We start from the raw sequence: 27,502 nt of genomic DNA on the forward strand, positions 1-27,502 counted from the left end.
TATAGGAGGGTACAAGGTTTTTATTTGATCCTGTGTGTTTTTGGCATTGCAGAGGCACATGAGTAACAGGTACTACTTTATGGCCAGATTATTCCTGAACGGTGTTCAGGCAGGTGAGGGAACCCATCCTATCTAGGATGTAAAGCCACACATACTCAACTGCTTCCACTCATGCCCACCATTCTCTAAACTGTCCCGAAGTGTTAGTCACACCAAGAAGAAACCATGTGCATGGATGAGCCTTGGATGACTGGTTCAGTGAGATGCTGTTTTTCTTCTTGCTTTTACACAGAGGTTCAAATCCACCCAAGCCCCCCAACCCTCCATCGGTGTCCACAGGGGCACCAGACTCCAGCTTCCGCATGAAGGAATCCTGTCTCTGGGGCTGCAGCAGTGGTATACGAACACCTAAGGATGGAGAGTTGTCCCTCTTCTTCATTTTCATCTCTGTAATTTCCCGTCCTCCCAAAATCAGCTGATTCTTGCTGCACACCCTGAAGCAGAAGGTCCTAGCTGGGGATCCTCTGGTAAAAGTAGATGTACCCAAGATCTTTGGGGGGCTTCTCTGAGGCACAAACTTTCTGGTCATTATAGATCACCCACCTGGGAGACAGGGGAAAGGGAGAGAAAACAAGACTGTATTGTTTACAACACCCTGTATTGCAATTCTGCTAGAGGGTCAGAATACTGGGTATAGAATTCTTCAATCTCAACTGTAATTTTTTTTTTTAAAAACTTGTTTTTAATCACTTACAGCTGCAAAGCTATCCTTGTGATTAGGTAAAGCCTGCTAAAATCTTAAAGCTACAGAGGTGAGCTAAAAACACTCCCTTGCATCCAGTCTCTTTCAAACAAATGTAGAATAAATTATATCAAAAATATGTATTAATAACTGTTCACCTATTTGAAATGAAGAAACAAAAATAATCAAGTAAATGTATACACTGCCCTTCACACAATTTATGCTCTCTCGTTACAGAATTCTGTTCTAAAAGCAAGCCGCAGAAACAGCCCTATGGGAAATCTCAGGAGCCTACCTGCCTCTCTTACAGTGGCAGATGGAGGTCCCTCCCTGCCTTCGGTCACCTATCCTACTGCAGAAGATGGAGTGGTAACTACTGCTCAGAAACGTGCCTTCCTGGATCCTCTCATCCTTGTTCTTTCCTTACCTATTATCCTTCTTGATATGACAGACATAATGACCACACATAGTGGATGTGCCCATGTGACTGATGAAAGCAAAAAGCTGGTATTCTGAAGGAATAAAAGACAGAATTATGAGTACGCTTTGTCCTTTGCTTGTGGAGCCTTCCCAAACAGCTCTTGGGAGGAAAACAGATAGAACAGTTGTACTGAAGAGATCCACTAATAAGTACAAATTGGAGGCAAAGCTCCATTGATAGTGTAGAAAACATACATGAGAATCAAGGAAAAAGAATAATCCCTCCCCTAGAAAGTAGTTGCACAAAAACACATGCCCAACTTACATAAAGATATCAGACCAATGAATCAGGCCAACGCCTACTTGGACTAATGCCTTCTTTCCAAGAATGGGCCGCAAGAAAGCAATAATCCTCCTCCATTTTCTGTTCAGCAAGAGGGATTCACATATGAACATGGAAGCTGTATGCCAATAGCATGGGTAAGAAACCTTGACAGACTAATCCCCCATAACTCGTCTAATACATGCTTCAATATCCTTCTTACATCTTACGAATATGACTCTTAAGTTAAATTATATTATGTGATAAGAACATATGAGAAGCACATACTCTACTATCAAGCTATAGCATCTCTATAGCTTATCATCCTGCAGTGTGTCATTGAGCCCAAACACTGAGGCCGTATCTCGGATTTTGAGCTGAAAGAAAGACTAGAATGTAACACTCAGACATCTGTAACATTAGACAAGAGTTCTTAAAAAGAGCTAGGAAATAGGGAAAATACAGCTATTCAACTACCAAGCTATTTTTGTTTTTCATTCCAAGCTTACTTCCAGGTCCATCACGAACTTTCGGCCCCACGGGGATGGATTCAGAGATAGATTCTGCAGCTGAACGTCCCTCTGAGATGTCCATGGCAGCTTCTGCATCTAGATCATCAATATGGCTGAAGATCCAGTCCACAGCCCGCTCAAGGCTGTTATTCTAAAGGTGAGAGGATAGAAAAAAATCAAGCCAGGAGCCCCATAGATATTTTTCTAAAGCCTAGAAAATAATTTTCTCTCAACACACCGTAGATTTTAGTGCTTTCATAGCCTGATCCCGGGAAAAGCCCATAGAAACAATGGTTGCCACACTATCTTCAGATGGGGGATCTGGGCAGGCAATGGTGGAACCAGGACCACTGGATCCCGGAAGAACTAGAGGGTTTGCAAAATCTAAAAAAAAAAAAAGAGCAATACTTTAAAAAGGGTTGAACTATGCCTCCTTCCCCTTTTTTTCTTTCAAGATATTGCCATCCTTTTTCTTCTTTTCTTATTTATTGCTGTTGTAATTTCAAAGAAAAAGCAAAATAAATAATACTGATACAAATAGTTTTAAAAGGATATAGAAAATATAGTAAAAAGGGAGAAAGAAAAAATATATAATCAATAAAATGCAGGTAGATAACTAACAAATCTTAAATAACCAGCAAATCTAAAATATTATATGGCTAATATATTCTAATACACAATTAACTTAAGAGTGCTATAGACATTTCATGCCCAATTTCTAGCCAATTTATATTAAGCTCTAAAAATATTTGATTAGCACAATTAAAATCAACAAGAAAAACTATAAATAATAAATAATACATTGAAAAATATTGTAAATAATATTTTAAAGATTAATATACAATTGAGACCAGAGGTTTTTCTTTTGGGATTGATGGACAAACAGTTGGGAAAAAATCATGGAACTTTGTTTTTGTACATAACTGTAGTGAGGCTATTGTATGCACAAAGATGGAAAGATTCAGCACTACCCACAATGGAAGAATGGTTGGTAAAGATGATAGAACTTGCTGAAATGGCTAAATTGACTTCTTTGATCAGAGAAAAAACAGTGTCTCTTTATTGCTGACTGGAAACCCCTTATGGACTTTTTGTGTAAAACAGAAAAAAATGAGCTTATGTTTTATGGTTTTGATGATCAGACAGGATAGATTATAGAAAGAAGAGTATTACGTTGTAACTTTAGAGAAAGAGGTAAACATATAATGGTACTTATAACTGCTGTAACGACTGGAAGCTGCTTCTTTGCATCTATTTTCTTTCTTTTCTATTTTTCTTTTACTTTCTTTCCTTTCTTGCACTTTTAGCTTTCTCTTTGATTTTTCTTTTCTTTTTCTTTATATTAGTTTGTTTTAGTTTTTATCTTCTTTTAAAAAATTTTTATATATAAACATTATATAAAAATATTGTAAATAATGACTAGATCGTATTTCAGATTCAAATGTGAACTTTAGAACCCAAATTTGGAATGTGGCACAATTCCAAATAAGATTTAGTTTCTAGATATGAAGTTATTCGATACATCAAAGCATATTTCCAGTTAAATTAACCATTCTTCCATAGAGGGGATCCCAGATCTTTTCCAATAAAGATTCTTGCAGCTTTTATCATATATAATGCCAGTCCAGGGTATTTTGAAGAAATATATGATTTAGTGAAGTTTAATAAAAGTAATTCAGGCTGAAATGGGACTACAAAATATAACTTTCAAAATATGTTCCATTCTGTAATGAATTAATTTCCAATACTGTTGAGTTCTGCAACCTTGCCACTACATATGGAAGATCCAATCTGTTCATTGCATTTCTAGCATCTCAGGGAAAAGGAACTACTCATTTTAGCAATCATGATTGGAGTAATGTACCAACATTAAAACACACCAGTTCTATCTAAGTATAACCTCTGAGGTAAACTTAATATTCTTTTTCCATTCAAATTGCCACTGTTCTATCTCTTAACTATATTCAAAATTTGCATCCATTTAATCATACAATCTTTGACTTGTTCGGTTCTGAATTGTATTTCACTCATAGATTATAAATTGTGCCCCAAGATACTACCATTTTGACAGGAGTTAGACCATGGGGATTGAGTATGGGGTTCCATTTTGTCAACCTACCTGGATCATCCATGTGGGACATGACCCAGTTCATTGCTGCCTCAGCCCCACTGTTCCCTGTATAATATACAGCTTTGCGGCAGGCATCCATTGGAAAACCCATCTCTACTAATTGAGTAATCACAGACTCATCCAACATGGGGGCTGCAATAGGGAAAAAAAACAGTTAAAATATCCTCAAAGAAGAAGAATTTGAACTAATCCCTTATGTGATCATGCTTCTGCCAGTGCTCTTGTTACACATTTTCCAAACTTAATACCAATGCCACACCCTTGGTTTTCTAACTTAGGGAGGTGGTCACTTCTCTGGATGAAGCAAGTAGCTGTTAGGAAAAGTGCAACCATGCCCTCAATGAGCTTACTGTACAAATCAATCCTCCTTCTCACTTATATTGTAGTACTATAACAAATGTCTTTATGATTTGGATTGAGTAAACAGATGGAAACAAACGAACAAATAAAACATTAGTAAGGCTTGTTTCTGCTCCATCAGGTCAAATACAATCCACCAATCCCACTAGCAGCCTTGTGTGCGCGCCTTTGAGTCAGTTTTTGACTCCTGGCGACTGTCTGGACAAGTCCTGCAGTTTTCTTGACAAGATTTCAGAAGTGCTTTGCCCTTGCCTGCTTCCCAGGGCTGAGAGAGAATGACTGGCCCAAGGTCACCCAGCTGGCTTCATGCCTAGGGCAAGACCAGAACTCCTGGTTTCTAGCCTGATGCCTTAACTACTACACCAAACTGGCTGTCTGCTAGCAGCCTACCAACAACATTATAAGCCTGGTTTTGCCACTCTAAAACAGGGCAATCTCACATTCAGTGCCAAAGGAATATTTAAAAGGGACAGAAAAATGGAGCATCTCACTATGACTTCATCTTGGAACTATTCTATGTCTTGGCTTCCAGTGGAAATGGTGGACTGAATGGCTCTGCCCGCTGGTTCAATGGGCAGAGCTGACAACGTGGTAATTTTGGGGGGGGTCAGGCAGGTTTTCCTGAAGCCCAGAAACGTTCTCCGGATCAAGGAGAATACCTGGAATCATTCTATCTGTCCTCCGGATGGCTGCTTGCAGCCAGAATATCGCAAACAGCGTTTTGCTTTCGACTGGTAAGAGCCAGCTGGGAGGCGGGGATTTCATTACTTTCCAAGTCACACTGTAGCCTTAAAGGGACACTAAGACTGGCCACCCCATTTCTAAATCACCAATTTGCATTTTTTTTAAGTATACGTACCCCAAGAGAGGCTTTCTACAGTGAGGAGAAACTGGTTCTCTTGGTGCTTAACGTTATTTTTGGGATTGCTCTTTAAAAAAAAAATTCTTTTAAGTTTTGGATTTTGTTTTTCTTCAAAAGGAAATTCCAAAGATTGAGAGTAAACAATTGTCTTCCTGTTGTTGTTTTTGTATTAAATTTGAAGATATTAGCATTGTCCTACATGTTGAATCAGCTGTTTTGAACTTTCAGTTTTCTGCTTCTACTTTCCCTGGGGAACTCTCTGCTATCTCACTCTCACTTTATGGTAAACACATTCCAGAACTCTTCGACTTTCACTGGTTAAGCTCCTGGGGGCACCATAATCTATTGCCTGAGACATGGAGGATTTCAAACAGATTCTTTCTGACTTTCACCAGGATTTTAAACAGATTTCTTCTGACTTCTTTCAAACTTTTATACAAGATATCCAGGACATTGTGGAAAATAGATTTAAAATGTGCCATCAGGTTGGGGATGTGGTGGATGAAACTGAGGAATTTAAGAGCGATAGAAAGCTTTTTTTAAGACTGAGATTGGGATTTTTATCGAGATGCTGGATGAAGATTGGATAATGGAGTGGGAGAAATCCAAGGGAGAGAGTGATCTGCGAGCCATAAGTAAAATTGATCTCCTGGTGGAATGCCATGAAAAGAACCTGGAATCTTTGAGGGGGGCAATTGGGCTGTTTGATTCTGTCAAGAGGAAAGCTCTGTGCACATTGTGGGGACATGTAACTGCTCTGGTTTATTTTGAAGTGGGATAAGGGTTGAAGAATGTTCATCTGGTTTGCTTTAAGGATTTCATTGATGCTATTTACCTTTAAAGATTTGGATTTACTGATTTGAATTGGCTTTGTTTTTTGGGTTTTTTAAGATTAAAATTAGTAAAACTGTTGTATTAGGGTTAAAGAATGTTTATCTGGTTTGCTTTAAGGATTTGATTGATGTTATTCCCTTTTATGGAATTACTGTTTTGAATTGTCTTTGTTTTTGTGTTTATTAAGATTGGGATTATTTAAATTGTATTATTAAATATAATAGCAGACAACTTTTATGCTTTTTAATTTGATTATTATAGTAGACAGAAATGTATAGAATAGAGGTAGGAAGGGAATAATTAAATATTTTTATCTTTTGGAGGGGAGAAAGATGTTTAGGAGGTTTATATGACTTTTTTTCCTTTATTTTAATATAAGAGGGAGGAATAACTGTACTTAGTGATTTTTATTACTTAGTTATTCTATTAAGTATTTAGTTATTCTATTAAAGTAGAATAACATAGAAATAATGTGGTGTTTTGGTTTAATATAGAGTAAGAGATTGATTATGGAAATTTTTTGTATATCCTTGCTGTTAAAAGTCAGAAGCAACATCTTTCTGTAAATTTGAAAAAAAAATTCTTTTGTGTTTCTGCACTTTTTGTTTTTTTCTTTCTCTGTATTTTGTTTTTTTTGTAGTTTTTATTCTTCTCTTGAAGCCTAATAAAATTTACTATTAAAAAAAAGGAACTATTCTATGTCTTTATGCTTTCATAACCTGATTCTGATTACTCCATGAAAAAAGCCCATGGAGACTGCAGTTGCTACACTGCTTCAGGTTTCAAATGTAAGAAGAAATAGTGGAATCTATCCCACTGGATTCTGAAAGAATGAAAGGATTTCCAAAAGACTGCAAAGGTCTTTTGGAAATCAAGTTACAATATATTACTAGTATCACTAGTACATGAACACATCTTTTTTGACAGGGAACTGATTTTGCTTAGACAGGTAGAGAAGCTGTTCTCAAGGATGCTTCCCTTGAACAAGGCTTGTAACGAACTAGGCTATGCCCATTTACTTCTCCTCTAAGTCCCTGCCTAAAAAGATGTTAGACTTGCAAGTCAAATATCTCTACTGGTTATAATGATGCATATTCAAACAGTCCATTTTTTCATTTGAGAAGCTTCCTAAAACATGGAATTTCACAACAGCATATTCCTCCAAGGCTTCAGTGTGATGAGACGTTCTGGAACCTTCTGAGTTCCACTAGCCTCATAAAATAGCACCAATTAGAGAAAATATGACAGAAACATGGCTCTTGATATAAATATATCACAGACAGAATTTGGGAGCCTCTGTCTCTCTGCCTGCCAAGAGACTTCAGTAGCTGGCAGTATTCCAAGTTAAATTAAATTTTAAAATGATATAAATAGAGAGGCATCCTTAGTAGATACTCAAGGGATACAGTTGATGAGTTCATTTTATCCTCCCCATCACTAATATCTTCTTGATTCAACAGCTGTTCTAGTGAAAACATTCTCAGGTACAGGACACAAAGGCCGTTCTGTAGTAAGATGAGAGAATGACAGGCTAAGCCTGGAAGAGGAAAGGCACTAAGGCAGGTAACAGGACACGAGAGGGAGGGAGGGAGGGGTGGGTGAGTGAGTGATGTTCAAGGAAGAGAAGAGAGGAGAGCAGAGAAGAGTCACTAACATGTTGGAGAGGAGAAGTGAGGGGAGCAGAAGGAGTCGTCGTCCTCGTTGCCATAGAAACCCAGGCTACCTTTGGGCTCATCTGGTGTCACCAGTGGGGGTGCTATATCCGGCATCTCCTCCTCTTCAGGCTGCAGTCCTGTCCCCTGAAGTGCAGAGATGTCCAGCTCTTCAGGCATTTCAATGGAAACATCTGATAACACAAGCAACACAAATAGAAACACTGCGAGCACATCAGGAACTGTATCCAAGCCAAGAGGAACTGGCTAGCAAGAACTGCGTCTGTTAAAGATCATGACCTATGGACATGAGCAGAACAAAGCCGGAGCACGTTCTGAAGAACAAATGCTGTGGAGTGGACAACCAACCTTCCAGCTACTTTAGGCAAGCCATTATCCCATGGCCTCAGCATCCCCTATTTGCTTCTGCAGATAATACTGCCAGCCAGCCAAGACAATTTTGAAGCTAACTGAGTCAGCTACAGCACTTGAAACCCTCATGAGCACTTTATACCCAGTACAGCACTGGATGGCGAAAGCTTGGATGAGCAGCAATCACGCCAGAATCTAAAACATCAATGATTTCTCAGTGACACTTACCAAGTTTTTTGGGTACCCAATCTAGGCCAAAAGTGAATTTCTTGATCTGGATCACTAGATAATCTGGAAAGGAGGCAAACCTGGTTGTTCTGAAAAGAGAAAACAATACTGAAGCACTTTATCTCAACAGCTCAGGAAAAACCAACAGAAAACGGATCTTCCTCAAGAAATGTTCCAAGACACAGCTAGTAACTGCAGGTTTAATTCTTTCCTTTCTCGTAACCACCCCACACTTTGTTTCCTGTAATTCAGGGAATACTGTATATGCACCTCCACACCAAATAGATAAGAAAAGTAAGCTGCACATCTAGCAAACTGCAAGAGCAATGTAAATCAACACGAATGGCTGAGATACACCAATAAAATGAAACTGCATTGAATAAACTAAAGGTGACAGTTGGTGGTCTTTGAGACTAAGGGAAAATTGGGCATAATTACTTCTTAGTTTGTATCATCTACACCTCCTGTACAGATATATTTAGTTTTTACAAGTACTTTTTAAAAAGTAGCTTGACTTTTTTCACTTTTTTGAAATATGTCAGATGGACACATTTGATTGTACAATATTTTCTACATTTCTAATGGAAATGTGTTGTTTTTAAAACTTACTTTGGAAAAAGAACCAGGAGAATCAGGATTAACCACATATTAAAGCAGATGTTATCATTCCTAGAATAGCATATTTCTTGTAACCCTGTTTCTACTCACTGAAAATGCTGGGCAAATCTTTCCCACACTGCTTCTGATCTGGCAGGTATCCTCTTTACTTAGCAACAGAGTAAGCACTTGCCATTGCCTTCTTGTTAAATTCCTCAACCTTTACACTGAACACTTTCTTAGCCAGATGCTCAGGCTCAACTAAGTTGTATGTACAAGGGTGGGAGCTTGGCCAAGGAGGATCCAAGGTGTAAAAATTGAATTAATTGCTCAGAATCTTAAAACATTAAACAAAAGTATATACTAAGCTTGCAATCATATAGAAGAGATTATAAAACACTTCATGTAATAAATACATCAGAATATTACTGACACACTGAGGTTGCATCTCATTTGCATTTAAGAGAATACAGAAAAAGTCCTTTAGAGTTTCCAGCTTAAGGGGTCCCAGCAAATTTAAATGCCTTTTGCTTCTGTGAATCAAATTGTCAATTGGTTGGAATTGGCCAATTCTCATAGGATGGTTGTACAAAGCATTCTGAGCTTAGAATATTCTAGGCTCAATATGGCTGCTTTGTACATTCTGAAGCATGGAGCAAAAAACCCCATGTTCTAAAGTTTTCTCCCAAGTTTGGATCTAAACAGAACACATTGTTTTATATTATTTTGTGTTCACACACTTGGATTTTAAAATATTCTCCTCTCCAAGGAGTCCTAAAAAGTGCATTAGTCAATAAAACAGTCATCCCTGATGCCACTAGATACAGCTCAGTGAAAAGAAAGAGTGAAAATGGAATAGGGGGAAGGAGAGTCTGTTAAACATATATTCAGATTAAGGAGAACCATTTTGAACATAACTGATGCCTCTCTGATAACCAAACTTCATTACCTTTTTAAATAGGCATGGAAACATTTTGTCCAATTTTTTCAGGCAGGATGCCAGACGCAAAACTCTGCACAGTGAATGTGTATTACAAATGTGACTGCTATCCTGTAGAGCTTAAAGGGTACCAACTACAGAAACAGTATTACTTTGCTTACCATTGAGCTGTGCAAGTAGCTTGCCAAATGTAAACATGTAGTTTGAATGTATTTTAAGAAAAAGCTTCAAGAACTTACGCTGTTTATAGGGCTATGCCAAACTGAACCTGTTGTCGGGGTTTTGCCTAGTTCAGTTTTCTGTGACTATTTATTTAAATACAACATGCAAAAAGTATGCTTCCTTTTGCTTCCACTGTTTGCTATGATGATTTTTTTTTTATATTCCTTTGACCAACCTTTTTATAGATTGTGTGACTGCGTATTCAGCACGGACTATCACCCTAATTATTTCTGTGGGACCAGAGTGAAAACTAAAGGGATGGAGTAAGTAAAACATCCTGAGTTCTGTTCTGCTGTCATGTTACAAGTGGGAGTATCAGATTGACATGGGGGTCAGAGGTTAAATGGGAGCCCATGAGATATTTTCAGTTTACTGGATTGGTTTTTACCTCAATGGTCATTATAAGTTTTATATATTAGCTGTTTTTTGTTGTTATTTTGCACAGTATTTTTACCTGTTGTTAGCCACCCAGCAAGATGGGTGGCCATGTAAGTTGAATAAAATAAACAATCAAACAAACAAATTAAAAGTGACTGGATCAGAGAAGAAGCATTAGCATGATTCTTTATCTCTACATATTTCTCATGAGCTACATATTTTCTACATATTTCTACATATATAATTCTACATATTTCACATGAGCAGCCTTGTGTGGCATAGAGTGGTAGGCGGCAGTATTGCAACTGAAAACTCTCCCCACGACCCGAGTTCAATCCCAGCGGAAGCTGGATTCTCTCTTGGGTAGCTGGCTCAGGTCAACTCGGCCTTCCATCCTTCCAAGGTCGGTAAAATGAGGACCCAGCTTGCTGGGGAAGGTGATGGCTGGGGAAGGCAATGGCAAACCATCCCGATAGATAGATAGATAGATAGATAGATATAGATAGATATCTATATCTATACCTATATCTATATATCTATATATCTATCTCTCTCTCTCTATATATATATATATACACACACACACACGCCACGAAAACGTCGCAAAAGCAGCGTCCCCCAAAGGGTCAGACATAACTTGGTGCTTGCACAGGGGATCTTTCACCTTTCACCTTTTCACACATATTTCTAGTTTCTCATATTACCAAAATGTCATTAAATGAAACCATACAGGAGAAGCTACAGCTAGACTATACTAAACAGGACATGCCCCATCCCCCAACACAAAGGTCCATATGACAAACTCTTCTTATATTTCCAAATAAGTATGTGGCGGGGGGGAAGCTAAGCAGATGATAAGACAAAGGAGGGTAGATTCATTTATTTCAGAAAACTGAAAAATAACATTGAATTAAATTCATTTAATACGAAACTAAGAAAAAACAAAAACTAATTAACATGAAATATTGCTGTTTCTACAGTATTAGCTCACGATCCCTCTCACTTTCGTTTGCCCAAGCAGGTTTTTTTTACATTCTTAAGTTTTGTTTTCAAGACTATACGCTGAATTATTTAAATCTATTTAAGGTACAGATTCAACTTGTGTTTCCCTTGGGCTAGTCCAAGAATTTTACCTCTAGAAGCATGTGACACTTGGCACAATACAAATCCCTTGCCATCTCTTTCCAATTATTGCCACTGTTCTGAAAACTGACAAATGAACCTGTTTGTTGCTCATCCATCAGGCCAGTTTGGTATGGATTCCTTCTGCCAAGTTCACATGGCTTACCCCCATGTCTTCTGCATCTATTACAAATGGCATACAAAGCAGAATACTTCTTTTCCTCTTTGTCTGAAAGTTGGAAGAGAGAGATTCCTTGGGAAGAGTAACAGAATGCCATGCAATTTTATGCCAATAGACTGACAACTAGCACAGTTATGGGCACAAGTGTGGCAGGTAGTTTCATTCATTCAGGAAGAAACAAAAAATGAATTAGAATGAAAAACACACAAGCTTCATTAGAAAGAAATCAATTCTCCCCAAGCTGATTATAATACTGACTTTTTATTTTGCACCTCCATACTTGCCTCCTAGTGAGCCCATCTCCCTGTTCTTCCCACTCACTTGAGTGCCACAGACTTGGCCTGCAAGGCTGTGCTCCAGAAGTCATCGACTTGTTCTGGGGCTCCGTAGGCCTCAAGACAGGAGGTGAAAGGTACTTTGGCACGGACCAGTTCTGGCAGCGGCTGCTTTTCTTCTTCTGCCTGTCGTTTCTTTTCTTCATATTCTAGCAACTCATCTGCAGATGAAAGCAAGAGGAAACAAGGTCTACTCCTTCAGAAGTTGTCTGCAGAAAGAACGTCGATGTACAGTATCAAGCAGTGGTATGTTGGGCTGTAGGTCATGGAAAGGAGTCTGGCAAGCCATGCTCCTGAAACATCCACTGCTGACAAACCCTGCTTATGTGTCAGCTGCCCTGCATGCGACATTGACAAGCCCTGCATACTAATGAAGGAATGACAGATGTGAAACAAATTTTGCCTGATGTAAAAATATCAGTACCAGAAATGCTGGTCAATAATTTTTTAAAAGATGGATTATAAGCAGAGAAGGTAGCTAAAGCAAAAACACAAATGATGAGCCACGAGAATGACCTGGATAAGGATTTTTTACTGGATATACAAAAGAAGTTGGTTAAAGCTTTGAAAATTAAAGTGGAAATACAAATGATGAACCAAAAGAATGACCTGGGTAAGTACTTTTTATTGGATTTGCAAAAGAGGTTTGTTAAAGCCTTTGGGATGGGAAAAAGAAAAATTGGAGAGAGATCAAATCCCATGACAACATCTGAATGAGTTAAAGATCAAGATTGTTAGAAGCAAAACGAAGGAATATAAAGTTGGTTTGTTTGACTAAGGTTAAAATAAGACATGTTTTTATAAAGCTCTGGTAACTCTTTACAGACTTTTTGTGACACCAGGACTGAAAAGCTGACTTATGGATTTGCACATAGATAAGGGATGCCTTATGGGAAGAAGATATATTTGTTTGTAACTTTATTGGGGGAGGGGTGAAGAGTTATTAAGTTTGTTTATACTTGTTGTAATGAAGAGCGGAAGTGACGTCTTTAAATATTTCTTTGCTTTTTCTTTATCTTAGTTCTTCTTTTTTCTTTCCTTGCACTTTTTATTCTCTTTCTCTGAGTTTAGTTTGTATTTGCTTTTACTATTCTAATTTAAATTTTAATATTTAAATTAGATATTGCTTTTACTATTCTAATATTAAATTTTCAATAAAAATTATTATAAAAAAAGGAATATGCTATGCAGTCAGAAGGTCTAATAATGGGGGAACAGTCTGGTTCACATATTGGACCAAAGCATGGTTGGTTAGCTATCATTTATTGATTAAATCACAATGGTCAGGTTCCCACAACAGGCTAAGCCATAAAGAAATAGACCACGTTATGAATTAGTCTAATATACGATTCCAGCTTTAGAGTGGAGCAAGAAAAAGGGAATGGCTGCTGTGGATGTCAGCCATGTTTTATACTGCATGGAAAAGGGGACTGACACATTCAGACATTCATTTCTGCAAGGTCTCAAGACTTCCCCAGTCCAGCTTTAAAAAAAGAATAAAAAAACATGGTTTCAAAAGGACAGTTGAAACAGCAACTGCCCACCCACACTGCCAACCTTTGTTCAGGGCTGCTTCCATGGGTACTGGCAGCTGCATAATGTAATCAACACGCTGGGTATATTTCACTTTCTCTGTGGCCAAGCACTTGAGCTTCTCTTCCACTAAGAAGCGAAAGACCTCGTTTGGGTTTTCAGAGCTACGGCAGTTTCTCTGGGGAAGAAAAATATTTAACAAGAAGTGAAAGAAATTAGGAGCAGCAAAAACATAACAACGCCCATATGATGCAGGAGGTAAAAATATATAAACAAGGCTATTTCAAAATAAGAAAAATATACCTTCCATCATTCATTTATTTTGGTTATATTCCACTTTCTCTGGGAGCTCAAGTGGTATACAATGTACTCCCTTCTCTAATTTCATACTAAGTCCTATCTACCACCTAACCTACAGAAAAAAATGACTCAGAATCATTAAAAAAAATAGAAAGTTAAGCACAATTTCTATAGGCTGTTGGCACAAACAGCAACAAAACATATATCAGCAAAGAAAAATGACAAAAGATAAACTTCAACGCTGCCCATGAACAACAACAGAAAATCACTTTTCTGACTACTGGTTTGAGACTTATTCTTAATGCAGGTTAATAGGTCACGTTTGGGCACTTGACAATGTAGCTTAAAAACTCAAAATAAAGGTTTTGCATAAGGTAGCCTGAAAACTGAACAGCCTAATAGCATTACCTGGAATGCACCTACACTGTGTGTACTTTTATGAGCATTTACTTGGCGACTTTCCTGAACAAAATACAACGCCCAGAGAACATACATGGATAGCAACACGCTCATGAATTCTACTTTCTTTGTAGCATTTTCTCTTAACCTGTTCTCCTCAACTAGCTTCACGCAATAGCAGGAGGCTATTGTATTGTCTCTTGTATTGGCTAAGGTACTTTCCAAATCCCCAGTGCTTGGAGATTTTAAAAAAACAATTATAGACATTTGGAACGCTTGAAGCATCATGAACAAAATGGAACACCTGGTACAGCTATTCTAGCTTCAGAAAATGTCCAAGCTCAGTATGGATCCAATATTTCTCCACTGCTGCATATCTTGGGGGAAAAAAAGCAGTAGTGTGTAAGCCGCTTTCCAAGGTAGCTTGTCTGGGACTGTCAAGCTTTTCACTAAGGAACCCAACTGATCTACACACTACCTTTTCCTAAGAACCCCATCATTCTATCCACAACACAGTTTAGGGATCCATTCTGGAATAAAGTACACTGTGGGATGGCTGTGCTTTCTTCAGATATTTCACCATTCAAAATTATTTACCTGAACTCCAGAGGGGATCCTAAAACAGGCTTTCCTGTAGATAAGCAAGCCACATTTTATTTTATTTTATTAGCAACCCTGTTAATAGCCTTCACTTACAGTAATGTACTGCAGTGTTTGCCTCCTGTACAATTCCTAGTGTTTCAAGGTCATCAGTGTAAGTACCATCCTATTTCTAGTCTGAAGACAACACACGACAATGAAACCCTCAACCCTTAAAAGTTGCTACCTCCACCATGTTAATGAAGTGCAGGAAGAATTCTTGAGCATCTTGCTGACGATTAGTAGAAAATTCTGGGTGACCTTTACCAACAAGAGATTTAAACATACGCGGCGCAATGCCTTCTTGTATGCCCTGCAAAGACAGAAGGTTTAAAATGAGCCTCTAAAATGAAACTTCCCCTTCCCTGGGTAAGTGTTAGCCATAGTTAACACCACTTTCCATTCTCGGGGATAATTAATCTCTCAGCCCTACCTTCTGGTCCAACTGTTGTTCTCCACCTGAAAGAGCAGGTTTGGAATATTCCCCAGAGAGAAGCCCATGACCAAGCTTAGCTCTGGAAAAGCAGGTAAATGTAAATTAGTCCTGAGATAGAAAGCAAGGATGGGACTAAGAACACTGCAGTCCATTGAAACTGCAGGGAGCTCCCCAAGTTACCCAGAGGAACAACCACATTGAAAATGTTGGCTCCAGTCTGAAAGACTTACCATGCCTCAACAATTTCCAGAGGATCTCAAGCAATTTGGTAATCAGTACAATATAAAAAATGATATAGTCCACCATTCTATTGCACTAGATTTGCTAGTTTTCCCTGTAAGGAACTACAAGTTGATCACCTCACTTAGGCTTTTTTTTTTAAAGAAACACAGATACCAATAAATCTCAGGTTTCATTTTAGCAGATGAATTTCTAAAACTTCATGACTCTACAGAACGTGTGGAACATCTAATCAGCATGTTATTGTTAAGTAATGTTTTCCATTTTTGCTTAGACAAAAAAAAGCCCAGAACATAGATAAGAGTTATATATAATCAATCCTATTGGAGTGAATTTTGTAAAAGTATATAAATGCAGAAAACATATGCTTGAGAATGATAAATAAGCAAATGGGTGTTAATTTTTTAAAGAAACATGCATATGACATTTCATTTTGAGTTATAACATACAAAATATTTTTATGAGTGTTTTTTAGCTTAATCAGCTTTCCCCTACATACATTGCTAGATTCAGATTGCTTGTACAACTTGAACTCTTTAACATTAAATAATGGTACTTCTTTTACCTATGGTTTGTTGAATAAACCCCAATGGCTAGTTCACAATGAAGACTACCATTTACAAATCATGACAACTTGCTTTATTCAATACATTAATGCAAAAACAAAAAACATGATGGATTAGCTTTATGTGTGAATTCACCTACAAGTAAGGTTGATGAGAAACTGGTTTGGTTCTGTTTTTCCAAACCCATTTTGAACTAGAAATCAGTTATTACCATAATCCACATTTATAGATCTTTCACTGCAGTTCACAATTGAAAAAGCTTTCAAAGGAACATGTGTCCACCAAGATTATATTGAGGAAATATTACTTGCAAAAAATGTGTATATTACATAAAACAAAAAACTGTAATGGGTATGAAAATGCATCTTTGTGCTTTTCTAAAAAATCCGAATTGACAGGGAAACAAAATGGACTGGGAAAAATGAGAACTGAGCAAAATCCAATTGACAGATGGGTCTCTCTATAGGGAACAGTCCCATCTGTTAGAGAGCATCATTAATACCCTGAGATGGAGGCTCAATCCTTTAGGACACTACTTACACCTGGGTGCTGAAGTCTTGTGTAGGATCCGTAGGAGCATTTTGGAATATTTTCTCTATTTTGTCTACATACCTATGAAGGAAACAAAAGACAATTTGGCAACCAAGTTTGCACAGTTGGAAAAGTCAGAATTCAGAGTCTGGGATCCAAATAATGTCAGTTGCGGTTCACAGAAACACATACTGTACCAAGGACTCAGAAGAGTATAACAAAATCTCTTTCTTGACCTGTCTTTCATGTTAAACAAGGCTCTCCTATGTTTGCTGTATTTATGCACCAAAACAAGGAGGCACTTCATGAATGTCATTTTTCTTTGGTTTTGGCATGTCTGTCTTTCTTGTTCAAATATACTTCATGGATGGATATAAAGCGATGTGGGACACAATAAGAGCACTGTAATAGAATAAAATATAATAAAAATTCACGTAGACACCTACTTCAAAGGCTAAGAAAGTGAGACAGGCCTCAAATTGGCTGCAAAAAAAAGTCTTAAAAATTCGAACTTCATCACTATTATGCTGTTCTACTTAAATTGCAAAGACCTGGTCCGGGCAAACAAATGGTTTATCTTGACATTTTGAGGCACAGAAGACACTCCTTGGTTACTGATTGCTATGTAAAAGGGGCTTCCATTTAGACTACTAGAAAGAAGCTTTCTATTTTCTCTGCAACTAGAGACAATAGAGACCTACTTACTTCCGCTGGAAGTCTGGTATGTTGAACAACACCTGCACTACTGAGTTGAGATAGCAACTGTTTCCAAGGTTACGGATACCCGTATAGCCGGGGCCATAGAGTGGTTTGAGCTGCACCCCGGACTCCTGAATCACCTCCCACTCTCCAATCCGCTGGTTCATATCAATCTCTAGCTCTGTCATTGTCTTGTCGGTCTGCATAGGGAAGAGGTATAGAAAATACTCCGATGAATTGTGTGCCTAAAAATTTGAAATAGTTTCTCAGCGGAAAGATTCGAAAAAGGACAATAAACAATGACTATAAATCTGAATGCTCTCTCCATTCTCTCCTACTTGGAAATTCATATTCTTAAATAAAGAGTCTAGAATTTAAGATACAGGAAGAAACAGTTAATAGAAGCTGATGAAACAGCTTCTATCTTCAGTGGATCACTTGCATATAACGGATAACCATCCCAGTCCCATAAGTTGCCATGAGGCTCATTCAGCATCTATCACAGCTAGCTTTCATTCTATTATCCCTTCTCACCTTTTGCATTTTAAGCATATCAATCCCAAAATGAGCCAGGTGCTCAGCCAGACTGGGGTCTAGAACCATGTCATCCTCATCGTAAGAGTAGACATCTACAGAGGAAGGAAACAATGGCAGAAATCAATCAACATTTGACAACCTGTCTCTTGGAGCCTTTGCATTGCTAGCGATTACACTTCCCTAACTCCCCATCATTCACTCTAGAACCAAGGTGACCAAATGGCACTTTGCAGGATAAATACAGAATTGCCAGGAATCTGTTCCTGCAGCCCTCCCACATTTAATCTTAGGGATTAGTTTTTGTTATTTGAAAAACTACAGTGTTAAATGTTTATTGTTAAAAGTGGAGTGAAGTATCTTCAGTTTAAACATCTTTTCATGTTTACATACATACTGACAGATTTAAGTGCCTCGTCCTGTCCATCATTACAAACTTTAACATGTTTACAACACAGTAAGTTGACAGTAGTTCTTTACAAATAGTTGTTAGAATATATCAAATTAGATGTTCCAAAATATAGGGAGGTATGAAATAAAGAACTGGATTGTCTGGTACACAAATACTAATAGAGTACTATTTGGTTATCTAGATCTCCTATAGCCATAGATTTAAAATTACAGCTAATGCAAAAATATTGTTTTATTTTGGATACTTTTTTAAAGGAAGAAATTGGTGGGCTTAGCTAATTGTTGGCATTGGTCCCACTCAAAATAATGCATTGGTCCATGTGATATGTTTTTTTACTGGTGATTACTTTGGGGGGCAGCAGTATCAATTCTGTTTTTGAAGACTAATTATTTTTTGTAGATGTTCCTTTGAATTATATATTGTTAACCAAGAAATTAATGATGGACAGTGGAAATGGATAAGGAGTGCTTTCATGATTGCAAAGAGACTGGGTTGGAAGGATTCTCATTCTCTCTCTTGAGTTTATTTTTTATTGGACACTTTAAAATATACATAAATAAATATGAGAAAGAACATGAATAAAGAATTAAAAAATATATGTAATACAAATGAATAAACCAGGGATTTAAAAATGTCATGGAGGTTATCACTTTTTACTGTATCATTAGTTGTAAATTGTTAAACATGTTGTGATTCTTAGTTTTTTAACATGATATGTCTAAGAATCACTGTTAAGCATGAGCTAAATGTGAATATCAAGAACCATAATTAACATGATATAAATCACCAAATAAAATTATATGTTGTAATCAGTTCAATCCATATTACTAGAATCTATTCTGATTTAAATATAAAACTAAAATAGAAATGTTATGCATAGATAAACCCACATTTTGGATGCGGGAACAATCCATGTATTAGTTTACAGTCTAAGAATGGCTTCTAGACTGAATTCAAATCTGTTTATTTTAAGTACAATTTTAAGGTACACAGTTATTCTGGACATCACAGCATAGTCCCACACTTTGGTTAGCCATTCTTCCACTGAAGGGACCAGGCAACCTTTCCAGTAAGAAGCATGTAGTATCCTTGCAGCAGTTACCATATACAAAGCTTGCCTGCCTGCCTGCCTGCCTGCTTGCTTATTTATCAATCAATCAATCAATCAATCAATCAAATTTATCACCGTCCATCTCCTAAAAGGGACTCTGGGCGGTTAGTACATTCTGAGGCAACATAAGCTTTAGTTTAATAAGAATATCATAGATTGACATGAGCATTCAACTTTTAAGATTTGTTTTATTCCACTATGAATCGTTTTCCAGAATTGCTGCACCCTACAGCATTGCCTCTAAATGTGAAAAAATTATCTGATCTATGAATTGCATTTCCACGATAAATGGAATGATAAAACATCTTATACCAATTTTCTTTTGAGTACAATGTTTGGAGTAAATATAAAGTTCTTCCATTGAAATTCCCATTGTTTCACCTCCATTATTGCATTCAAATTCTGAGTCTATTTAATCATACAATATTTAGTAAAGGTAAAGGTTTCCCTTGACGTAAAGTCCAGTCGTGTCCGACTCTAGGGGGCGGTGCTCATCTCCGTTTCAAAGCCTTGGAGCCGGCGTTGTCCATAGGACACTTCCGGGTCATGTGGCCAGCATGACTCACGGAACGCCGTTACCTTCCCGCCGAAGCGGTACCAATTAATCTACTCACATTTGCATGTTTTCGAACTGCTTGGTGTGCAGAAGCTGGGACGAGCAACGGGAGCTCACCCCGCCGCGCGGTTTCGAACCGCCGACCTTCCGATCGACAGCTCAGCGGTTTAACCCGCAGCGCCACCGCGTCCCTCAATAATATTTAGTCGGGTTCTAAGTCATACTTCACACCAACAGTCTATAACTAAGGCCCAGTTCAGAATTATATATTGTAAGATTTTAAAATTCAGTCAGCTCTCTCAGTATTCTTCCTGAGTTTTGCAATTATTTTAATACTATGCTATACATTTCAAGATAATGAAACCAATCAGGTAAACTGGGCTATTGTAAACTAAGCGTTTCAAATGTTCCTGGGTTGCTATTTTAACTACTGAAGTTTTCTTGATGTATTTTCATTCCTGATGGTTGTAATGCCAATAAAAATAGAGAAGGGGAAAGAAGGCAAACTTTTCTTGTCCCCTTCAGTATGGTACGTTGTTATAATAAAAAGCCATTTACTATTAAGTTGGCTTTAGATCTTTAAAAATATGCTGTATTCAAGTAAAAACATTAGGGCCACATTCACGTTTTTCCAAACTGCAAGCATGAGAAGCTATTCCAAACTGTCAAAAACCCTTTTCTGCAGTAAGAAAAATGATGACTACTTTAATTTTTTCTAAAATTTATTGATAACATTTAGAATGTGTTTGATATTGTCTCTCATGTATCTCTACTCATTCTCTTTCAATTATACAAATGTCGAAAGATCTCACTATTCTTTCTACTGTTGAAAGTCTTGATCTGAAGATACTTAAAAAAACCAACCACACATATTAGTATATATGCTTTTATTTTTATTTTTAAATGAACTGACCTAATTGTTGGTAACTTAGCTATGTTACACTGCATGCATTTATATTGAAAGTTAGCTTTTATTCACACACACACACATATACATACACATGCACATATATATATCATATTCTATATTGTATATAAATAAAAGGTAGTATGGGAACCCATCATGTATTACATGTATTTTATACATGTGCTTTTACCAGCACCTTCAGAAGTGGGTCAGCCTAAGTAGCAAAATTCACTTCTGGCTTTCCTGTTCCCAAGAACCCAGGTTTGTCATGTTTAGCAAACCAGCTCCCTAACAAGCCTACCACTCCCAAGAAAATATGACTATGTGGGTTTACTGAATCTCCCTTACAAGCAAGCAGGAGACGGGTGTTGGAGGGGAGAGGGGGAATATGAATTGGGTCAAAAAGACTGAACTTGAGCCTAGGCAGTGAAGTTGTACTATTCTCCCTCCTTCTTCCAGATCCCTATGATCACAACGCGGCTGAGCAGAAAGGAATGAATCTCTCAGTGGCCGCAGAGTGTAAGATGGGAAAAGAAATTCAGCATTTGTCTGATTGGGAAACACAAAATATTCAACAACTGCCGCTGTGAGTAGGTTCTGTCTTACCAGCTCCATCAGGAGTGATGGTTCCCAACTTAACAGCCAAGGGGTAACCAGTTTCTCTGTAATGTTCTACAGCATGGTTGTTGCCTCCACTGCCATCAAAATAACGCCGTCCACACAAGATGGAGCCATCCGTCATGTTGAGCCACAGGTTCTCCCGCATATCACACTTGCTGCATTTCCAGCCACTGTCAATGGAAGCAGTTAGGCAGTATAAACATCTTCCCTCAATCACGCACTGAACAACTCTCAAGCCTGACTCCTTTTTAGTAAACTTCCCGGCTTTCACTCTACATCCTCAGTTGAGTAACCATAAGGAGTAGCTCATATGCTTCTATTAAAATCTGAAGGGAAAGTGTAGTAAGTTATGAAGGAGCTCCACATGAGGAAAATAAAAAAGTGCTAAGGAACACCATCTAACTCACCAAGGAGGGATACGGACACCATTCTGGAGCTGCTGAAGTGAAAAGGCATGCCTGGACACACGCCGAACCTCCCCATCCCAAGCCTGCACTTCCTGTTTACGGGAGGCAGAATCTGCTGTCAGAATAGCTTCAATTGCACTAGAAATCTGGAATGCCAAAGAAGAAAAGAGTCAGAAGCTTCCAAACCCCTCCCAAAACATCTCCTATCAACAGAGATCTGAAGCCTCACATACCAATTTGGCCAAAAAGTCTCCCTGTCCATTCAAGCCTGGTCCATCACCCCAACTCTGCCTCTAATGCAAAGCCAACCAGACCATGTAATTTTTTTTCTCCTAGATGAAACACAGCACTTACCCTGTCCTTAACCATATCTGGCAGACCATCTAGTCCATCCTGAGGGATATCCAAATACTCTGGTAAAATAACTATTTTGACATGTTCATCATATTCGTATTTCTCCTCTGGGATGTCAAATCCACCTTCCACACCTATTGAAACAGACAAGCAACAGCAGCAATTGAGAAGTGTAAGAAGCAACATCATAAACTCTGGGTGTTGTGAAATCTTAATTAAAGAAAACATCAAATTATGCATGCTCTGAGCCAGCTTAGTACAGATAAAACATAAAAGGGAACATGAATTCAAATCTTGCAGTCTGAAGAAAACTAAAGCTCATCTGTGTCCAAGGTTTCCTCCCGCAGCATAATAGAAGAGCAGATTTAGTTCTTTACCAATAGCTAGACGGGTTGGTTTCTTCCGGGGAGGATCACCAGCACTGGAATTATTATCTTCTTCTTTCTAGAGAAGAATCAAAAGAGAATTAATTAGAAGTCCAGCCATTCCAAATGTCCAGACTCTTGGGCAGCAGGAAAGGACATAGCAGCATTTATTTGGACCCAACTTTTCTTCCCCTGCTCTAAAATTTAAATAAAGGAGTTCTACACAAGGCGAAAAGGTTACCCTTCTTACCAATCTGCGTGTTTTCTTCAGATGTAAATAGACCCGCTGGCCTGTTTTTTCATAATGTTTCTCCACATACTGCTTTCCAAAGCCCAGGAATGTGTTCATACAAATATATAAGCCTCCATCTGACTCCTGAAGAATAAAAAAAGACATTATTTCAATAGAAAGGGAGCTCATCCAATCCCAGGATTATCAAATGTTCAAGGCTGTGTATAATAAATGTTGTGGCCTGAATAAATTGTGCAAATACATAATTTCATAAATATGATTTATGAAAATCCCTCCTTATACATACTTTATTGAGCTCTGCCAGGCACTGAAATTCCACTCTTACCCATTGAGAATCTTGTATTGGTGAGACCTCTTTCTTCTGAGATCTTAGCAGGTCAAGATGAAAAATACACATTCAAATATACATTTGCAGCCATGAAGTCTAGAAACTTACACTTAAATTTTTTTCCTGACTGTTTTGACTATGGCCACAATTTGTTTGGAAGTTCAGGATGGCAGGAAGTATTCCCTGGTGCTCCCACCCACCACTGACTGAACCTGTTCTCAGCAATGGGGATGAAGCAGTTTGTTACGATGAGCCCAAGTGGTCCTCTATCAATAGGCATGCTGTATAATAATTTCATATGAAGATAAATTCATTAAAAATTTACTAATCTCTTTATGCCACTCCCAGATTTTAATTATGCATCAATGCTATTGTAGTCACACCAGATAAACTATTCTTAGTGTTCTTTCTTCCAGTGACTAAGTGACTACAGTAATCCAGTTCACAGATCTTGTTTGGCCACTCTAGATGCCCATGAGGTATTTCATACAAGCGTAATACCTATTTTAGCAGAAGCACACCTCAAGTACAATATTCACATTTCGGTATCATTTTGCCACCCAGAGAAGTGGGGAAACACTGCTGAACTACAACTACCGGCATTTATTCCCACTGGCTATGATGGTTAGTGCAGTTGTGAGTTTTAGTTTAGTAACAGCTGAAGGGCACAAATTCCCTACCCCAATGTAAAGAAAACATGTAAACCTGTATGCAAGACTTCTGGCATATTTCAGGTTGGTTTGTGTAGAACTATGTCCCTAATGTACAGCATGTGGGCTATTTCTTCCACCTCAACTGAATTAACATTTTATACAGCTATCGGCTTTGACTGGATGTTTGTGCAGTCTAAACTGAGGAAGTACAATTGAACCACAAGAGAGATGGAACAGCTTTTTCTTCATTCCATGGTATCCATTCATAGTATTTTTTTTAAAAAAAGCATGCAACATCAAAACACTCACCCTAAGTTAATGTAAAAGAGAAAGCTAGTAGCCCAGTCTTATGCTGAGTAAGAGCTTTCTATAAAGTGTTTCTCCATCACAGTGCAACTGCACTGCTAACAGAGACCTCTCCTTCATTCTGTAGTGATATAACTGCCTGTATCTTGCAGCCTGAGTTGGTCTTATTAACCATAAAACAGTGTTTCTCTCAGAAAACAGTTAAGACATCACCTGCATGCACCTGATCTTTTGAAGCAGCCTTAGCATCTGTTCTCAATAAAATCCATGGATGGGGCTGAACAAGGGAAGTGGCTTCTGCAGCTACAGAACTAAAATAGGATTTCCCAACTTGCTTAACACAATGTCAGAAATATCCAGTAAACTAAAACTATCAAAGTAAAATAAGCCAGTTGACACAATTCTAAATATTCTGGACATCTCCTGCTGTCATTAGGCACTGTAAAATCATCTGAAGCTGAAAAGGCCACTTGGTGCTTGCACAGGGGACCTTTCACCTTCACAGTTACTATTAGTACTGTAAATCTTATTAGGAAAGTAAGAGGGTAAGGGGTTTAGGATTTTATTATGATTGTGTATTATTTTCATTGTGATTGTAAATATACAATGGTGTATATTTTTTATTCCTTTTGTGCAGTTCTAAAAAATTATTTATTTGCAACTTTTTATTGTGGTAGGGCCACACCCCATTGGAGAACACATTATAAATATTTGTTGTTGTTGTTGTATTTCCCAATCCTTCTTCCATGGGACAAAATATATTGTTACAGACAAGGAAGCAGGTGTTATCTGAGATCCTATATTCAGTTTTTATATGCTGTCAGAACAAGTACTGAAGTAATGCTAAACAGTGGGCAGGCAAGCAGTTAGGACCACTGAGCACATCTGAAATGCTGAGAGTGTATCATATATGCTCTCACAAAATAACAACATAGGAAGTATTCACACACTAGCATAAAAGCTACTATGGTGGGTACTGCTAATCTTAAAAGCATCCATACTTCTGAAGTAAACTGTTCTCCTATTCAGCATGGTCCCTCCTCCTCCATTTTTGTGGGGTTTTTCCCTCAGCAATTGGACACGCTTCCAAACAAGACACTGGTCTGCAGTCAACCACCATTTCTAATTTCTTATGCTGTCCATGTGAGACCCAAAGGCATTTCTTTAAATAAAAGCAGTATGAGACATTGCCATACATTTTCATTAAAAGACACCTAGGGGGGGAAATGGCAAGACAGATCAGTGAGCCTGGTAGGCAGCAAGGAAAATGTTCACATGCATCACATTATCTATGCCTGTGCTAAACAGAGCTACAGTACACAATAACTTCAATTAAAAATAAATATGGTTGCTTCTATAAGAGCACAGCCTAGTCCCTTAAAAGAGGTGATTGTTTACTGTTTTAAATTAAAATCAGAGTTGCTCTGGATAGATTGTGAGCATACAGCACCACTAATATGACTATATTATAGTTATACCAGAAGCACTCCAACTGGTAGGCAGCGTTCTATCACTTGTAAGAAATTACTCCAAATCATTCTCTTCCTTACAAAATCTTTCCAGATAGTCCTTAAATATTAACAATTGTCTTTGTTACAAGTTTGAAGGTTGCAGAAATTTCTAATAAAAGCAGCACTTCTATTGCAGAGATGTCAAAACATCATATTCTTGCAGGAAAATCTTCCTTTTTTCCTAACTCGTGACTAACATTGTGTATATATCATCAGGAGGAATTTGGAGTGCCTCCATATAAATTGTGAATGTTCATAAAATATAGCCTCTTTCTCTGATATGTTGAGTCTGCAAGAGAGAAATGATCAGCCTGCTTCAAAAGAAAACAAAAAAGGGAATAATCAATGATATGTTTTAAAATTATTATTTGAAAAGGAAATCCATTCAATGCCCTCAACAGATCCTGAAAGCAGAGTTCTAATTTATACTGAACTCTGCAAAAGGTGACCTTCCCCCAACATAACACGATGTTTTTGCACTGTTCATAGCCAAAAAAGGAAAATGCAATTGTCTTCAGGGATAACAGAGGACTTACTAGAAAAACAGAGTAGGAATAAATGAATCAGCAAGCCAAGCAAACATTTATGAATCTCTCTGTGGACCTCCTGTTAAGCCTAACCAAGCTTGCTTGCTTCATCCTCAGGAAAAGGTGTGGCTGCCCAGAAGGCTTCTCTCCCAGCTAGGGAACACTAGCTATATACACTAGCATTACCCGTAACAATGGGAGCAATTCCCATCTACACGTTAGAAGAAACCGGGTGGGGAACTCATTGCACAGCCTGAAATTAGAAGGAGACAAGAGCAATCGGGTGATGGAGAGGTACCTAGGTGATACAGCCCATGTGTGATTTTAAACCAAGAGGGCTGACACATCCCTTCCACCAAAGGACTTTGGGATTCGCAGTTCCTTGAGAGCAAGGTCTGGCACTAAAGCTAATGGGAGAGGGACTTCGTTTCCCATCATGCTCCGCGAGGCATGCCTGGATAGTTCCAGAGACTTCAGTAGTGCGGCGGGGCACAACCTTTCAGAGACTGTCGTAGTGGCAGCCAGGCACTAAAACTACAGTGCCCAGCATGCCATACGCTGCTCTCGCCTTGTTCTACTTAAGCTACTGGGACAGTAAAGATCAGTATCCAAGAGGCCTCAAGGCTAGGCATACGGGCCAGAGAATAAGATGACCATGAGAGCACCGCCCGGCTTCCGAGATGTGATCCCGAGGAACTACAATCCCCAGAAAGCAAAGTATTTTTCGAAAGAACGATTTGGCCGCTGAAACTCTTGGGATTTGTAGTGCTATCTTGGATCCTTATGGGGGACTTGAAGTGGATGCCGTTCCTTGGAAAAATACAAGTCCCGTGAGGCCTTGCGCGGGTCATATTACCTTCCCCGCCCGGTATGTCGGAGACTGTGAAGACAACAGAATCCCCATCAGATACCCTCTTTTTCACACGATTGCTTACCGGAGTGTCGAAAGAGAAGGCGCACTCATCCTTATGGACGCGGTCCCCGGCCTTGGGCACCCGGATAGACGGTAGCACAGAAAGTAATGCCTCACTCAGCTCCGCCATGACAGCTGCTTTCTCCAACACCGCCCACAGCCAACACCTACCCAATCAGAACACAACATAC

The 27,502-nt window shown here is 38.4% G+C and overlaps 1 protein-coding gene across 2 annotated transcripts; it reads right to left on the reverse strand.

The window, feature by feature from the left end:
- Positions 1 to 27,479, reverse strand: USP5 (ubiquitin specific peptidase 5). Of its 2 annotated transcripts, none has more exons than XM_063294678.1 (20): positions 27,334 to 27,479; positions 23,071 to 23,196; positions 22,833 to 22,899; positions 22,456 to 22,589; positions 22,102 to 22,247; positions 21,680 to 21,864; positions 18,088 to 18,182; positions 17,560 to 17,753; positions 16,864 to 16,935; positions 15,515 to 15,596; positions 15,269 to 15,394; positions 13,768 to 13,921; positions 12,197 to 12,371; positions 8,436 to 8,524; positions 7,907 to 8,029; positions 4,116 to 4,259; positions 2,235 to 2,380; positions 1,994 to 2,147; positions 1,170 to 1,254; positions 1 to 603 (listed from the first exon to the last, which is right to left on the reverse strand). In XM_063294678.1, exons 1-20 carry the CDS (start codon positions 27,439 to 27,441, stop codon positions 510 to 512), a joined length of 2,499 nt encoding a protein of 832 aa, XP_063150748.1. In that variant the 5' UTR covers positions 27,442 to 27,479; the 3' UTR covers positions 1 to 509. The 2 variants fall into 2 exon arrangements, with proteins under 2 accessions (XP_063150748.1, XP_063150747.1); XM_063294677.1 differs by having other exon boundaries at positions 7,838 to 8,029.
- Between the last annotated feature and the right edge of the window lie 23 nt (positions 27,480 to 27,502).

Source organism: Candoia aspera, chromosome 2 (assembly GCF_035149785.1).
Source record: "Candoia aspera isolate rCanAsp1 chromosome 2, rCanAsp1.hap2, whole genome shotgun sequence".
NCBI classification, from domain to species: Eukaryota; Metazoa; Chordata; class Lepidosauria; order Squamata; family Boidae; genus Candoia; species Candoia aspera.

Bases quoted from the DNA above. Each gene is read 5' to 3' on its own strand.
- USP5 (XM_063294677.1), bottom strand. From the start codon at position 27,441: ATGGCGGAGCTGAGTGAGGCATTACTTTCTGTGCTACCGTCTATCCGG. The intron at 16,936-17,559 runs GTAAGTAGGTCT...TTTCCTTCATAG, and splicing joins ATACCAGACTTCCAGCGGAA to GTATGTAGACAAAATAGAGA. The intron at 13,922-15,268 runs GTAGCAACTTTT...TTTCTTCCCCAG, and splicing joins ACTTCATTAACATGGTGGAG to AGAAACTGCCGTAGCTCTGA.